The sequence below is a fragment of the Corylus avellana genome, chromosome 5 (assembly GCF_965113065.1).
Source record: "Corylus avellana chromosome 5, dhCorAvel1.hap1.2, whole genome shotgun sequence".
NCBI lineage: Eukaryota > Viridiplantae > Streptophyta > Magnoliopsida > Fagales > Betulaceae > Corylus > Corylus avellana.
In genome coordinates, this window is record NC_142494.1 from 21,939,372 (window position 1) to 21,956,793 (window position 17,422).

General features: G+C 33.1%; 1 protein-coding gene and 1 pseudogene across 1 annotated transcript; one reads left to right on the top strand and one right to left on the bottom strand.

The window, feature by feature from the left end:
• The first annotated feature begins 2,379 nt into the window (after positions 1–2,379).
• On the top strand, positions 2,380–3,915 carry LOC132180244 (immune-associated nucleotide-binding protein 9-like; annotated as a pseudogene).
• An 837-nt stretch (positions 3,916–4,752) lies between these two features.
• On the bottom strand, positions 4,753–13,615 carry LOC132180283 (agamous-like MADS-box protein AGL11). Its single transcript, XM_088516274.1, has 8 exons — positions 13,516–13,615; positions 12,660–12,869; positions 8,085–8,166; positions 7,743–7,804; positions 7,186–7,285; positions 5,467–5,508; positions 5,308–5,349; positions 4,753–4,914 (listed from the first exon to the last, which is right to left on the bottom strand). Exons 2-8 carry the CDS (start codon positions 12,839–12,841, stop codon positions 4,753–4,755), a joined length of 672 nt encoding a protein of 223 aa, XP_088372400.1. The 5' UTR covers positions 12,842–12,869; positions 13,516–13,615.
• Positions 13,616–17,422: the final 3,807 nt, after the last annotated feature.

Genomic DNA, 17,422 nt, shown 5'->3' on the forward strand with positions numbered 1-17,422 from the left:
TCCTTTGGGAGATGTTCAGTTGGTTATTCTATAATTTGGGTTGTAATTCCCAGATTGAGTTGTTAGATGAGTGATCATATCCTTGATTATTGGGGCACGTGGTTCTGAATGCAACTTGTTGAGATAACTGCACATTCAATTGTAGATCTGATACAATCGAGTGACTGTATTTGGACTTTTTGGGCTTTGGGTCTTAGAGCCCAACAATCTGGGCAAGCCATAGGCCCTTCCTTCGAAGTGGGCCTTTTGATTCGGGCTTTGGGATATATTTGGTATCAACATAGCTTGTTCCTGCTAGAGTGTTTCTATTGTTTGTTTGTTAGTAACACAACAAATTCTGCAGAAGGGATTTACTTGAGTTAATCCTAGTTATTGATGATGTATTGTTTTGCAGATTGAGTTGAAGTTCAAAGAGGCAATGAATAGGCTTGAAGAACAGTTGGCAGAGGAGAAAGCAGTGAGACTGAAGGCCGAAGAGCAAGCACGTTTAAATCAAGAGAAATCTAATGATGAAATCCGTAAGCTTAGAGAGCAACTATCTAAAACAGTGGGGGAGCTTGGTAGGCATAATGGGAATCAGTGTGCCATTTTATGAGGGTTTATGAAGACAATGTGCTGTGGAGTACATATAATCTTTTCCTTCCCCCCTCCTCCCCTTTTGTTTTTCTGTTTAAGTGGAGTTTCTAGGGAAATTGCTTTCCAGACAAATGTTAATTATCTCTAATTTTAAATATATAGACAAGTTCTATTGACTTTTCAACCTTGCATGCTGAAACTCTCCAAGCTATGCACGTTTGGTCCATTAGACAATTAATGACTTAACAAGATAGTATTTTATGTCTTTTTTTACTTTATTTTCGAGCGGGATTCTGTTGCAACTGAGGACAAAGATGTAATATAGCGAGTAATTCCATTCGTCACCTCTATCTTTTCGAAGTTTATTTGGCATGGTCTTCCATCTTTTTCATGGAGATTGGGAGACCACGTCACATAGTTTTTGAGAAATGGGCTATCATTTATAGCAATAGTACTGGTTGTTCCTTTTGGATCCCTTCCCTCCGACTACTGTGTTTGCACAAAAGAAAGAAAAATGGAAAATAAGGTTTGAATTAGTAACTTTTACTTTATGAGACGTGATTTCAGTTGGTTGAGTTATCTCTTAAGAACGACATATATCTTTATTTAGGTATTACATTAGGACCACGTTTAGATTTGCTAGCCAACAATTTACCTGCATAAATAGGGCGATATATTTTGTACCAAAGAGAGAGCAAAGTAGGAATCAGATTGCAAGGCTGCAAGAGATGGAATTAGACTAAAAAGAGTGGAAAATTAAAATCAGGCAAGCTGGCCATTCCATACAAACTGGTTTCAAAATTCAGTTTTAGAGAAAGAGGTAAAATACAAACATATATGTATATACGCATTTACATTTATGTTTAGGAAAAATTGTAAAATTAGTCCAGGTAGTTTATCTAATTTGCAATAATCTTCATGTAATATAAAAATGAACTCAGTTATTTTTGAAGTAAACCAAAAAAACAATTTAATCCTTGAGGCAAATTCTGTTAATGGACTTTTATTTTTATTTTTTTGATATGTCCGCATAAGAGGGGGAAGGGGATTCGAACTAGTGACCTCCACTTCATAAAGCGTAGTCCCAGCCGATTGAACTACCTCTTGGGGACGTCAATGGACTTAATAGATTCAGATAGCGTGAAACATTATATCTAATAAAATTGTAACACATGTACACTATTTAAGTAAGTATCACACTAGTGTAATCTATTAAATTAGTGTACGAAATTTGACTGTAATTATAATCTATTAAATTAGTGAATGAAATTTGACTATATTTGAGTTCATTTTAATAATACTAAAACTAATTGTAAATCATATAAATAACAATGTAGATTAATTTTGCGCATTTAGTTAGGAAAAGACGGGGCCAAGGCCGTCCATCTTCGATCTTAATTTATGTCATCTTTGCCAGAAAAGATCGCAGCCATTGATTTTTTTTTTTAAAAAAATAGTTGTGCGTGTGACAAAGCACCCCACTCGAGAATCTCAACAGTCGACAGCATTATAAATTAAAAAACATAAGCTGAAGAGGCAGAGGCCTTTGATCTTCTTAATTTATTTCATTCTTATCCCAAAAAGATCGCAGCCATTGAAAAAGGCGCTGGCACATTTATCCCGAGAAGATTGCAGCCGTTGATCTTCCTAAGAAAAGGCGCGCACAGGATGCATGGAGAGGTTGATCCGTTGATGAAAGTGATATCTTTTAATACATAAATTAAAATTAAAATTAAATTAATTACAAATAGAATTATATATAAATATTCGCTGGTGATATTGCAGATCGTGTGATTTTTCATGATGGGTGGAAGTACGATGGACGATGATCGGGAGCTGATAAATTCTCCATCAAATGTGGTCCGTACACTTGTTTTATTTAGACGTACTGGGAATGGTGCGAAGGGAACACCATTCTTGGAGACAAGAAGGCTTTCAATTCGAAGAAAAGTTCCTCTGGTGTCACGGGAAATTGCGAACTGCAGAGAACTGTATTGAGAGATGGGAAGATTATCAATGTTATCGACACTCCTGGTATATTTCTATATAATGTTATTACTTATTATCCAAGCTTTTGTTTGATTTCCATTCTTGTTGACATGTTTGGAGTGATTTCAGGGCTGTTCGATACTTCAGCTGGATCAGAATTTATTGTCACAGAAATTGGAAGATGTATTAAGATGGCCAAGGACGGGATCCATGCAGTTCTGGTAGTTTTTTCAGTTAGGACCCGCTTTTCAGAAGAAGAGGTAGTTGCATTTCGTAGCTTGCAGACAATATTGGAAGCAGAATTCTGGACTACATTATTGTAGTCTTCACCGGAGGTGATGAATTTGAAGATAATGATGAGACGACATTTGAAGATTATTTGGGTGCTGCAGGGTGCCCAAGCCTTTAAAGGTTGTTCATAGAGTTGCTAATAACTTTGCTTTACTCCTTTTAGCGTTAGAAAAATAGATTTTTTGTGCTCAAATACGTATATTAGTTTAGCTGAACATGTTGGTATTTTTAATCTCTTCTAATCAATTCTAAGAAAAATATTGTAGGAAATCATCGACTTGTGTAAAAATCGAATTGTGCTTTTCGATAACAAAACTAAGGATGAAAGCAAGAGGGTTGAACAAGTTGAGAAGCTTATCTCCTTTGTAGATATGGTGATATCACAGAATGGTGGACGACCATATACCGATGAATTATTTGCTGAATGGAAGGTGATTGTTTTTGTTATTTATTTCTCTAAATTTCGTTATCCTTCTATGAAATTCTCGTGATATATATCAGCTTAAATCAATCGACAGGAGCTGGAAATCAAACTCCGCAGTGAACAAGAACGTTTTGATTCAAAGAAAGATCATTCTAATCAACAAATATTGGAGTTCAATGATCAGATGGAACGTTTGTATGAGGAGCAGCTCAAACGAATTACAGAAAGGGTATCTTTAATTATTTTTATGCTTTTCACATTTATTTGTCACCTGCTTTTGTGTTTGCGTATTGTACGTTGTCGACAGATTTCTATATTTATTCTTATTTTTTTATCCGCATGTCTGCATGAGCATGGAAGGAAATAATATTTGTCATGGAAATCATGTGTATTTGGATTTTACTTAATCCTAGTAACTGATAATTTTTGTTATGTAGATTGAGTTGAAGCTCATAGAGTTAACTGAAAGGCTCGAACAACAATTGGCAGAAGAGAAAGCTGCAAGATTGAAGGTTGAAAAGCTGGCTCTTTTAAATGAAAAGAAGTCTAATGATGAAATTCGTCGTCTCAGAGAGAAACTTGAAAAAGCAGAAGGGGAGGTTCGTAACGGTGGTAATCAGTGTGCCATTTTATGAGGTAGTTAAACGATCGATATGAAGACAATGTTCGATCTTTGGAGTAATTTTGAGGAATTTATAAAGCATTAATTCCATTTAATGGTTTAAAATTTCTGCTTTGTATTACATCATATATATTTATGGACATGAACCTCTTCTAGCTATGCACTGTTGGTCAATTCAAACAAATGATTAAACAATAGTGTCTAGCTAGTACTGTTTTATCTCTTTATTTACTTGATTTTCAACTGGGTTTCAATCACAATTAATGACAAAGATGGGGCGAGTAATTCATTTCATCACCCTTCATCTTTCGGTTTCTTACATGTGGTAGATTGGAAGACTGTCACGTAAGCTTTTAGATATGTAAGATAATATATAAGACTCTGATAGGAGCCTTTTGGGGCCCTTCACTCCGAGTATGGTACTCTGTGGCTTCTGCTTAATTATTACAACCCTTTGATGCTTTTCAAGTACAATTTCTTAACAGTAAATACTGATTCATATCACACTCTTTAAGAAAAGCAAATTTATATCTATTCATATATATTAAATCCTGGTAGCTAGAGAATAGTGCCAAATAATCAAAATGACCTTATAGCAAATTGATGGACGCTACCCCAATGTAACACAGTACAAAATAACATTAATGACATAGCTGACTATGGCATGTTTATTTAGGTACGATTTTAAAACACCACACGTAGTTTTGTCCTCCAACAATTTACCTGCATATTCACATGGTTTTCCACTGATATTATTGAATGTAATAAGAAATAAGTTGGTAGGTACTGATTAGTCTATGGTCTAGTTAAGCTAATTAAAAAAAAAATTAAATAAAAGGAAGTAAAAACTTTACCCAAGACGAAGTATCTTCTGGTCAGGCTGTGAGGAGTAGGGTGTGTCCCCCGCGACCATGATTGGACTGAAGAAATTTCGTGATAATGCGTGGATTGCATTCAGCTCTGGTCCAGAAATATTCAAGTTTGTTTCCTGGAGCCTTTCAATTTCTGCTATCTGAAGTGTGGAAGGAAATTAATAAATTGAAATGTTTTTGCATGAATATTGTGGTCTAATTAAGTAGCATTGCCAGCAAAAAGTGTGACGTTTGTGTGTGTGAAAATACAACAAAGTCCGAGAACTTCTTGCCTATGTTTTTCCTTTCCTTTCTTTCCATTCTCTCCTTAATTTACAAGTTAATTCTATTTCCTCATTGTTGTTGTTATGTCAAAGACCCCTTAGAAGGATTATGGAAGTCAATGTGGTGTTCGTGATAACTTGTAATGGGTAAGACAGACCATTTACTCATCTAATGTTGAATAGGGTTTGACCAACCTAAGCATGCATTGCACCAAATCAGCTAGAATTTTGAAAAATGTAGGCTGAAAAGTTACATGGACAATATTATACCTTTGCTCGCAGACAAACATTTTCTTCTTCCAATTCTACCTCCTACAGAAAATTTAGGACATTATGATTCCTATAAAAAATTCATCCGGATGGGCTGCATGCATGTATATATATATAGAGTACTAAAGAGATGAGTAAAGAGAGGAAAATAGGAATTACCCTTTTCTGCAAGCACTCAATATCAGTCAGCAACATTTCATGCTGTTGAGTGACAAGTAATAGAATCAGATCGCCAACATAACAAGAGAGAAAAAAGCAAAATCAGACAAGCTAGCAATTCTATACAAAACCGTATCAAACCTTCATGAGTTTTGGAGAAAGAGGAAAAACTTGAGCTTGCCACATATATACACATTTACATTTAAGTTTTACGCATTTAATTAAGGAAAGACAGGGCGTCTTCATATACTATTATTGCTATTTTGCATTCGATCTCTCTCGGCATATATACTCAACTGACGTGGCATGTTTAATCAACTATTTTTTTTTTTTTTAAGTACTATTTTTAATTAAGATTGATGTAAGGGTGGATTGAGCATGCCATGTCACCTGAGTATGCTAGAAGAAAGTGAAATTGTATTTCTCATTTTTGAAAGATACAATACGTACATCTCAACAAAAGAAAACATCATAAATTAATATTAATTGTGGTAGATCAACCATGTGATTAACATGCAGTTGGTACACAAAGACTAGTGTTTTATTTATTATATATATATATATATATATATATTATGTAACAAACATATATTGCATTAAAAGGAAGAGAACATTACAGCCCCTCAAGGGGAAAGAAAACAGAAGGTGGTTCTAAACCACTACAAGTAGCAGGAGGAGGAGGATAGGAAGGGAAGAAAGCGGGAATGCAGCCCGAGTGAACTCTTGCCGCGGCCCAATAAGCCACATGATGGGCGCAGAAGTTTGCATTTCTGTTAATTTTCTTTGCCTCACACTTGGAAGAGGGAGGAAGAAGGGATAATGATTCTACTATCACTTTTTCAATATGCCAATCTTAAATGATGGTTGGACGTTGAAGTGCTGTAATGACTATAAGAGAGTCCCCTTCAATGTTGAAGTTTTTGTTATTTACGGTAATTATAGTTCATTGCACAGCAATCATCATTGCTAGAAAAGCTTATGCATGATTACCAATTATTACAGTGAAGGCACATGGCTACACTAATCGTGTTTGGTAGGTTATAAGTTATAGTTGGGGCATGTGTATGTATATATCTTACTTTTGATGGTGAATTTGCTTTTAGAAATCCTTCTTTTCAAACAAAGAAATTTATGAAATGTCCAGTCACATTCTCCCTTGAATTATAGGTTGCACCAATTGTTGTCATTAATTAATAGCTTAATTTGTAATTGAACTAGCCTTTTTTCTTAGCATTTCCTTGTTTTGTCATGACTTAGAGAAGTGCTAGCTAGTTACATGATCTGCATGCTTAGAGTCACTTATATATTAGTTTAGTCTCACTTAGTAAGAAATAAATCAATCTGAAATTTAGTACTCATGCAACACATCGTGAGACTTAATTTTTTGAGATATATATATATATATATATATATATATATATATATATATATATATATATATATATATCACAAAGTAACATATGTGTTCGTATGCATGTATGTATGTATAGAAATGAACTTGCAAATATGTATTCCCCATAAAAATATATAGGGATGTTGAAAGAAAAATAAAAGGTTTAGATGCATGTTGGGTGGTAGCTAGTTTGCTTTTTGTCACAAACAGTTGAAAAAGTTGTGAAATATTGTCAATCTGATTGAACCTAGTCTTCCTGCTAGTTGTGAAATGCACGTAAGTTACCATTTTCTTTACTTTTGCTTTGGATGTCTATCACTTTTTACCTTCTTTGACCTAATTCTGGCGATGCCTCGTTCAAGCCTGTTCTCCAGCTGCTTTAGATCCTTGATACTCAGAGAAGTCAAGGCATCACCCATTAAGTGCCTACAACCAAATTAAAGAAGAAAAGTATACCTTCAATTACTCAACTTTTATATCTCAGTATATTGTCCCTCTCTCAAAGCCTTTTAATTCATGTCATAGAGTTAATAAATGTTTTTGATGATTCTTTTGCCATTTGCATGTAGAAATTATTGAGACAAGAGTTACAATAACTCAAGAGACAAAGAACTCAAAAGTTAAGAGTTACAAGAACTTAAGAAACAAGAGTTACAAATGATAAATTAACTTTATTATTGTTAATGTAAAAATAGAAAAGATTTGTAACGTTCATACTTTCTCTATAAATAAGAGTATTGTACACAATAAAAAATATCAATAAAAAATGTAGCCATGAAAATGCTTTGATGTGTGGATGTAGGCCATCAGTCAAACCACCTTAATTCTCTGAGTTATTGTAACTCTTGTTTCAATAAAAACATGCAAAGAATAATGAGATCACCTGTTAGAATTCTGCAGAATTTGTATTTGTTGCCGCAGCTTCGCTGATTCTTGTTGATAATACTACATTCATTCAATAACAAAAATTAGTCAGGAAGAAAGAAGCATTTGTTAGCTTCTGTGCTTTGTATAAACATGCCAAACAAGAAGATAAAATTGTTCACTAGAACTGCATGTATATATATCTCACACATACTTGTTGATATATATGTATGTACTGATGCTACAAAAGGCATCCAAAAACTGAATAATTAATATCAATTTGACATATCATGAAGGTATAGCAATGGCTTCATATATAGAAGAGATACAGGAAAGGAAAAAAAAAGGAGAAATAGCATACCTCAGCATTTATTTCAGCCATAGAGCTTGTACCTGAACCGTCCGAGCATGCCTTCTTGTACCTCTCTATAGTAGTTTTTATGCTGCATATATGCCACAAGCAAATGAAAATTCATAAGCATATATTGATATATACTTCATTTTCTTTGTACATTTTTTTTTTTTTTTCTATTTGCCTTTTCTTTTCTTTCTTTCCAAAGATGGAAGTAAATATTTAGCGTCATGTCACATAATTAAGTCCCTGAACTTTATTTTCCAAAGATTGCTCAGAACATTCACCTCATTATTATTGTTTTCTTTGATAATAAAAGTTTGTTAGAGTATATCCCCTCTTCCTTCTCTTTCTCTTTGTTATGGATTATTGTTCTATCCTTTTTCCTTCCTCTTATTCAACTTGTGTCATTAGGTATCAAAGCTTCGGTTAAGTACTCTTAGGCCGTCTTCACTTACTTTTTCTTTTGGAGGTACAAAAAGGTAGAAGATGACTTGGTAAAATAAATGATGGGAGAGTTGAGAGATGAAAGAGATGATGAATAAGGTTGTATATTGAATTACACTGAATACAGTACATAAGGGGCCTATATATACAGGCCTAGCTATAATACAGACATATACATACATAACTTATGTGAGACAAACACTACATATTATTTAACAAGACAATGAAACTTTTAGGAGTTGAAAGGAGCTGAAGATTATTCATGGGCTTGGGGTAGGATGTTAAGTCTTAGAAACCTCATCAATGACAAAATTAGAGTAGAAGGTAGTCTTATGGACAGTCTTTCAATGGTGCTTTCTCAATCAAAAGTACTGCTTGGGGTTTGCCCTCAGGGTCTCAAGATGGAGTGATATAAGGTCGTCTAGTTCAATCAAATGATCTTTAGTTATACGATCTAGCTAGTAGAATATTAATTAAATAATTAAATTCATAATTTTCTATCAACTTAAAGTTTAATTTTGAGATAAGTGAAAGTTCAACATGATATTAGACAAAAAGTCCCGAGTTAGAATGTTGCTTTCGTAATTCACCTCTTATTTCAATTGAATATTTTACATATTGAGCCTCACTAGTTTATTAATAAAAAGTTTAAGTCTACTCGTAAATTAAAAGTATTATAATATTAATTAAATAATTAAATTCTATCCGGTTAAGCCCGGGCTCCCTACAACTAAAATATGAGCATTTGGCTATGTTGGGAGGCAATAGGTAGCATCCATGCCAACAGTAACCCACCCTGAGCCTTATTGCTATGCTAATATTTACTTTCAATATATTCCCTATTTATGTAGGGAATTGAAAGTAGTACGAGAGTATTAAGAAGAAATTCTAGGAGTATTGAAAATGTTTTCCCAAATATTTTCTTTGGGAATAGGAGCCTAGCTAGGAGCATTCAAGAATCTTTCATAGATGGCTGATTAGACTAGAGGTTTGTCTAATATAATTAGCTTCATTTTTTTTTTTTTTTTTGGTTTCGATTCAATATAATTAGTTGTTATGGATAAGGTTGTTTGGGTTAATTTCTAGCTATCCGCAACGTTGATGTAGGGGACTTGCATGGCTGTCCTCCTTTTGTACCTGTTTATTTATTTTAATGAATTCTTATTCATTAAAAAAAAAAAAAAAAAAAAAAAAAAAAAAAACCCTTTAACTATTTTCAACCCGAAAAGGAGGCGATATTCGTAGGTGGCATGATGTGACCTGAAGATTGATAGAAAACAGATTATGCTGACGTTTTGTGCGTGGAAGAAGGCATGCGCTTTCAATCCTCGTATAATCACAGGGAACATAAAATTTTGACTTTGTACGTCTTCTTTCATTTGAAGGGTAAAAGGTCCAAACACTGTTTAAAGTCTTCAAATCTTTCATGGATGAGGCAAAACAAATAAAAGATATGTCTTGCATTCTTTTAACTAAAGGGGGAAAAATATATATATATATATATCGGAGAGCATTTTACAGCAAGAATCGGTAAAAGATGTGGAAAGAAACTCAGATCCTGGAAAGAAGGAGCATCGATCAGAAGCAGCCCTTTTCTGTATTCTATGCTAATAGACTAAAGATTCATAATTACATATGGTAACACTAAAAAGGAAAGGTAATGCATGCATGCAGAATGCCCTATATGGTGCAAGAGAGCTTTCAAAGCTGACTCCCTTTACTTGCTTCTTTTCTTGCAACTAGCTAGGCCAGTCCTATCAATGAACTGTGTGAGTTTGTTTTTCATTCTTTTGTACTGAAGTCTCTTATTATTATATATGATTATTATTATTTTGGTTTCTAATTGTTTTCATTATTTGTTGGGGAAAAGATTGAGCAAACTATGATTATTTGTCTTATAGCCTACATAATTTCATTTAAGCAACGTCTTAATTATCGGTGTTTAATTAAGCTTGTTTCTCTCACAATTTCTGTGTGAAGAAACAATCACTCATATAATTTGAATTTTATCGGAGGCCAATAGAAGTTCGATCTTCTTGTGTCCCTCAAAAAATAAGGTATTTTTTAAAATTATTATTTGATTAAAATTCAATAATAATTTATTACAAGCTTAATAGTAATTTTAAAAATCGCATTATCCTTAAAAGGAACACAAAAATAAAACATAAGAAACTTGTAGCATTAATGTTTAGAAAGTGATTTGATGTTGAGATGGAGACTCGTCAGTCAAGAAACCAAAGAGGCATAAAAAGACTTGAAGAACCATGCTACAGCGACAATTGTGTCAATTCACTTAATATATAGAGAAAAAGTAGTGGTAAACCCTAAAGGGCTTGCTTCCACGCGCCAACCGTTGAAAAATGAAAAAACCCTAGAACTTAAAATGTTTCACTTTTTTGCATCAGAAGATCAGATATATAGCACGAGTAGTTGAAGAGAAAGACAGCGACAAAACTCATTGAAACTTGAACACCTTGCATAGTGAAGAATACCCAACAAAAGGATAAATTCCAGGCTATTGGCTGTCATTCAATAAATAAAAGAAAAGATGGGAAGATTTGAAAGCTAATAGTGGAAGTAGAAGACCATAAAAATCTGAGATGTACAAACAATGGAAGAGGAAAGGATCAGAAACTTCTGCAGGCCACCCTTTTTATTACAAAGCTGCTAGATTCTCATAGATTACAACAGTCATATGTGAAATCAAACAAGTGTAAAAAGACACCCAACAGGGTTTCTAGATTGCTTGTCCTTACTGCTGGTTAACCAAACCAATTTTGGTGCAAAAGTGCTATTATACCAGAGCTGCATCTGGTAATTTATTGCCTTTTCTTCTTGCAGCTCTGCCCTATCTATCAAGCAACCCTCACTGTGTATATATATATAGTCTTTCTCCATGTTTTGTTAGCGAAACTCATTGGTTTTTGTGTTAGATCACTCTGATCCATTTTGATGAGTATATTTTATCTGTAATGCTAGATTAATGTTACCATAACAACTCTAAGATTTTGCACAATTGATATGACATGTTGAGAGATTAATCGGGTGATACTTTGAGGATTAGACCAAAATTAAGTTACAAACTAAAATAATTAATGAGGTGTTCCTATTGTAAAACTACCTCTTGGGAATAAAAAATGATTGAAGAACTTAAAGAGAAGGAAAGACAATTATATTAATAGGATCACAATATTGTAAACCTAGCTCTTAAAAAAATTGGGAATATGATTGAAAAGATAAAGGAGTTCCAAAACATTGACATGAGAGGGTTTGATTAAGGGCGGACCTAGAATTTTTTGTTTGAAAAAATCAAAATTCAAAAGGAATTGTCTGAGAAGTCAAAAATTAGTTTGGGCCACTTCATAGAAAACAATATATATATATATATAAAGGACTTCATAAGAAATTAGTTTTGAGAACCATAAATATAGAACTTAAAAAAAATAAAAAATAAAAAAATTGGGGTTGGTGGGAGGTGGGGGGAGGATGAAGGAAAAAATAGCCCTTGCAAAGTGTTTTTTAGGAAGCAGCAAGAACTATACTTTGCACAAAGCATTGGCATTCCCCCATCCTCTCCCAAAAAGGCTCAGCATTTTAATCAAAAACAAATTTGGCTGGAAAAAATTTCTGTAAGCTAATGAAAGTCAGAGTCAACTTATATTAATGTATGATTTCCTGTCGGATTTAATTAGTAAAGGAAAAGGTCATATCAATATGACAGATTGCACAGTAATAATCTTTTAGCTAACTAAGATATAATTAAACAGCCTCTGATTCCTCTTCATCAGACAAACCAAAATTGACAGACAGTTAACGTAAGTACTGGATAATTACATAGAGGATATGTTCTGCCCTACCTCACTGTCTCTTTTTAGCTCAGAAAAAGAAAAAGTAAAAAACTTAGATTTTATGTATTTTTTAACTCACAGATCCCAATAAATATGAAATCTGGAAAGATCTACTTAAATTAGTGTGTGTATTATATGAATGAATGAATGGAATAGGAAATCCAAAGAAAAACTTAGAATTATTTTTTAGCTATATTTCACCCGAAGTGCAGAGAGAGAGAGATATATATATATATATGATCACAAGCAATAATGAAAAAAAATAAAAAAGGAAAGGTAAATAATTTACTTGTTGTTTGAGTACTCATAAAGGCGTCCTCGGCTGGAGAAGACGATAAGTGCAACTTCTACATCACAGAGGACTGATAATTCATAAGCTTTCTTCAAGAGTCCATTTCTCCGCTTGCAGAAGGTGACTTGGCGGTTTGTTGTGTTCTCGATCCTCTTGATTTCAATTTTTCCTCTACCCATCTTGTGATTCTTGAAACAACTGCACAATCTGATCACAGGCCTTATAGTTAGCACCTCAGAAAGCCAGATCATCATGTAATTAAGGATGTTCTTTTTCCTTTGAAATTTTTTTTTATTATATATATATATAACTTGTTCTAGCTGGTATACAAAAATTAATATTACACAAGATCATATAGTTCTGATCTTGTCATGTGAATATATAATTTCCACAGATTCTACAAAATTTGAGAAAGAAAGAATGAAAAAAAATAATTTAGAAGAGAGAAAAAGGAAAAACAACTAGATTCAAGAACAAAAATGGCCCGGGCCAGACAAAAAAAGAGAAAGTAATGGATTAATACGTTGAGTACTAGTACCGAAGATTAAAAGTAATCTTTATGAACAAAAAAAAAAAAAAATTCAAAACACAAACAAAGAAAATTAAATTGAAGTAAACAACTTGATGAACACTTGTAGAAACCAATTAAAAGTGTAAGTAAAAGAGAAAATGAAGAAGCAAATTTGGAAATGGGTAATGAATAGAACATGGTATAAATGGCGAAAGGTGCATGATCTTGATCAAGTAATTAATAAAGAAAAAAAAAAGATTAATTAATTCTATTTTCATATGAAGAAAAATATGCTTAAAGGAAGAAGCGCGCAAAGCAAGCCCTCACACTCATCACACAGACCTGCAGGCTTTGGCACCCTCCGGCTAACTTCAGCTTTCGGAAAGTTTTCTAATCCCAAAGAAATCAAACTCCACAGCCTAGCTACTGCCACTTCTCCTGCCTATTTATAGCTCTTTCTTTTTTATTTTATTTATTATTTATATTTTTGAAGTAATGGAAAAGAGAGAGAGAGAGAGAGAGAGAGAGAGAGAGGACAGTAATTAAAGAAAGAAAAGGACGTGGGGAATGGTTGTTTGCCAGATGCGCATACAAGACGTCGTAGTTTTAAGTAAAACGAAGCAGCTTTGCAGGTGCAAAATTCGCACCGAATAGAGCAATGCTTTTTTCTCATTTCATATTGGTGATTTGTTGTAATTAAGAAAGTGACTAATATGCCCTTCTACAATCTATCTTATATATATATATATTCGATCTTTTAATTTGATGTGGCTTCAGGCATATGAGATATCTGATGGTGTGTGAGAGACTGATCTGACAATGTGAGGGAAACAAAAATTATCTGCGCCATTAGATTAGGGTTTGTTGCTGTCCACATATGTCTGCACTATATATATATATCAAAGAGAGAAAATAATTTGTGTGGTTTAGAGACATAAACCCTAATTAACCTAATTAATCTTCTTATGCTAATTGAGGGTGTTAGTTAAAAGTTATAGACTACGTACATGTCAACCCCATTCCCCCTTTTCAAACGTATGAATTAGGGCTTCAAGCCTGGTTATATTACATTCTAAATAGTAGCTAGGTAGATGCGTGATTAATTATCTGAATTTGTGATGGAAAAGTCTTGTTGAAAAATAAAGGGTTAAATGCTTTATTGGTATTTGTGTAGTAAGGGTCATATCAAACGCCTACATCGGTTTCAAAAAGTATTATAGGTGGTACCTGTTGTAAATCAAAATATTGACTTGACCCTTCCGTCCAAGTTTTGTCCATTATTTTAACAAAAATTTACGTCAATGGTCTTTAAAACACGATATCTGTCTTAGACGCCATATATTTAAGCAAACTCAACGCATCTTATAACGTGTCACTATATTACAGGTGGTACTTGTGGTATTTGAAGTAAAATGCTAGAAATGTTAAAAAAATTACGAAACAAGATTTTATCCAAAGTGAAATATTAAAAACAAGATTAAACCCAATTAAATATATCATTTCTCCCCAAATCGATTGGACCATAGATTTTTTGTTTTCCCCAAATCGGACGATATATCCTATCGCTATTTATCAAACTTCTTACTAAGTTATTTTGATAGCATTAATCAGGCTATGCGAGACATGTTAGGAAATATATCCCAAGACTTGTGATTAATTATACACGACACAAAGATGTAGTTCGGCTTAATAAGCATACATCTACTAGCGGAGACGACCCGTGAAAATGTATTGACTCGAGTAATTCAAGTCATGCCACAACAACACAATTCTTTTATTTGACCATGTCTGTATGTAAATTATGACATGATTAACTTATTGTGAGACTTAATAGAAGGCATAAAAGACTTAATTTGTATCAAGTCTTTATAAAAATTATTCTCAAAATGATTATGTTTATCTAACCTCAAGGCTCAAAGGATAAGTAACTTCTCAAACTTAGGGATTATTAGTGACAAAAATCTACTTATCAAGAGGCGGCGGTTAGAAAAATAGTAACATAATAAAGTACTCCTGACCCACCCACCAAACCCACAAATAATGCATTATTAATTAACTTAGACTACTAAACACATGCATTAATTAAAGCTGAAGCTGAATTGCAATGCTTAATTGTCAAATTAAAGAGAAAGACCTAATGTTAGCATACCTGCTGAGCTCTGATCTGTTAAACATTCATGTACATCATCACTAATGTTAAAGTAATGTTATATATATATATATATATATATATATATATATATATATATATATATATCACCTTTTGATCCCGATTTTATCGGGATGAAATGCATTTTTGTTCTTTAGTATAAACAGATCAGAAACTACTATGTACTGCATTTCATTTGGATGAAAAGGTGGCCTATAACATTACTCTTGTTGTTAATCTCATTAAAATTAATTAGTTCTTTTAGAGTAATAGCACTGATATGATTAACAATTTTTTCTTGGTCGTTACAACATATATGTCTTTAAATTAAAACGCATTGTTAAAACAAGTAATTCACTAAAATCTGAGCACAAATTGACCAACCCAAAGGAGTCTTGTCATGTGACTTGCAAACAACTAATTATGATTGGCATTCGCTTAGGCTGGATTGGTGAAGCAACTTCTCTCTAATCCTCTCACAATCTTTTTATTTATTTATTTTTGCATAAGTTTCAAAAGGGTATCCTTTTCTCATCCTGGTAGTAGTATACCAATATTAAATTAAAGAGTAATAAAAAAATGTTTGCATTGAAGTTGAGACTTGTCACCCACGTGAAGAAACCTTTCTTTAACAAATGGAAGTAGCAATCATCTTTCCCAATTTGCCTCTGCCACTCCCATTCTTGTCTCTCTCTGTTTCTCCTAGTGAAAGGGACACGTACACATTGATCAATAGCTAGCCTACAAATCCCATCTCAAATAATTAATGGTTGGATTTTGTTTGATACATTCTAATTAGGGTTTTCAGCAAGTAATCATAAGTGAATAATTATTAGATTGCAGGTTAACCATTAGACTTGGACGTGAATCATGATGTTAAATATTGTTTAGTCACACTGTGTACGTACAAGTGTGCTTTAATTTCATGATCAATTGATCTTTTCTTGTCTATTTTTTCTTTCCTTTTATTTTATTTTACTTTTTTTGTGATGTTATTATTACATGAAAATAACAAGGATTGATTTGAGAACATATATTTATGGAGAAACTTCACAAAACTTCCATAAATTTTCACGCATTTTGATATTACCATCTAATATTCAAAAACTCTCAATTTAGGATATTGAATTTTTCAATTTTTTTTGCAACGTACGTCCACCTTCTCTTAGGATTTTTCGTTAAATCTTGTCAAAATTTTCACAATACCATTTTTTTATAAAAATAAAAAAAATAAAAAATTGAAAAGATTAAGACATTGGTCAGGATTTAACTAGGGGTAGACAGATTAACCGTTTACCACCTACCGATCGACAACTGGTTGTCCTTTTGTTCCATGTTTCATAGATTTACTTTTTCTTTTCATTTATAAAACATATGCTTTAAACTAATATGTAATTACAAATTAACCGACTTCTATGGTTCGATAGGCGAAAATGCCCCTACTGAACCAATGCCCACCTCATAAATTTAATAGAATTTGCAAAAATACATACGCCTAAATCTTTGCATTTTTTTATTTTTATTATCTGTCCCAAAATTGCTCAACAGTCAACACTACTAATCAAATTGACAATGCAAATTATGAGCAAACATAGACGTTTGTTAATTAATTCAATGGATCCATTCATGATGCCATATGCAATAATCAAGCTTTTTGGTTTCGTGCAAAATAGGCATTGCTTGGTTGCAGCACTTTTCATAGTTGTGGTTTCCCCGTCATTATCATGTTAGGACCACACAATTTCTTTGATCTTGCCAGGAAGCCATCTGCATATTTCTGCAATATTCCAAATTACTTTTCAGTGATTTGAAACTTTGCCGAAAATGGCGTATATTTCCATAATAAGACGGTTTTCTTCATTTCCAATCTTCTTCTATAAATAGAAGCCCTTGTGGGTGGTCATAACGCGGTGACTCTGATCAACTTTGCTTTGTTAATTATATATGCCTCATCGTTTTTAGACCTAACTAGCTAGCATATATATATATGCTCCCGATATAACTTTCAAGTTATATGCTCACTTATCATTAAAGTTAATACTCCTAGTAACTTTCAAGCCTTTCCAACGAAGAAAGGAAAAGAAGTGAAAATTAAAATCC

Coding starts and splice junctions, on each gene's coding strand:
- LOC132180283 (XM_088516274.1), bottom strand. CDS start 12,841: ATGGGTAGAGGAAAAATTGAAATCAAGAGGATCGAGAACACAACAAAC. Junction 5,509..7,185: donor CCAGAATTAGGTCAAAGAAG/GTAAAAAGTGAT, acceptor GTCACTCAACAG/CATGAAATGTTGCTGACTGA. Junction 5,350..5,466: donor TTGAGTGCTTGCAGAAAAGG/GTAATTCCTATT, acceptor AATTTTCTGTAG/GAGGTAGAATTGGAAGAAGA.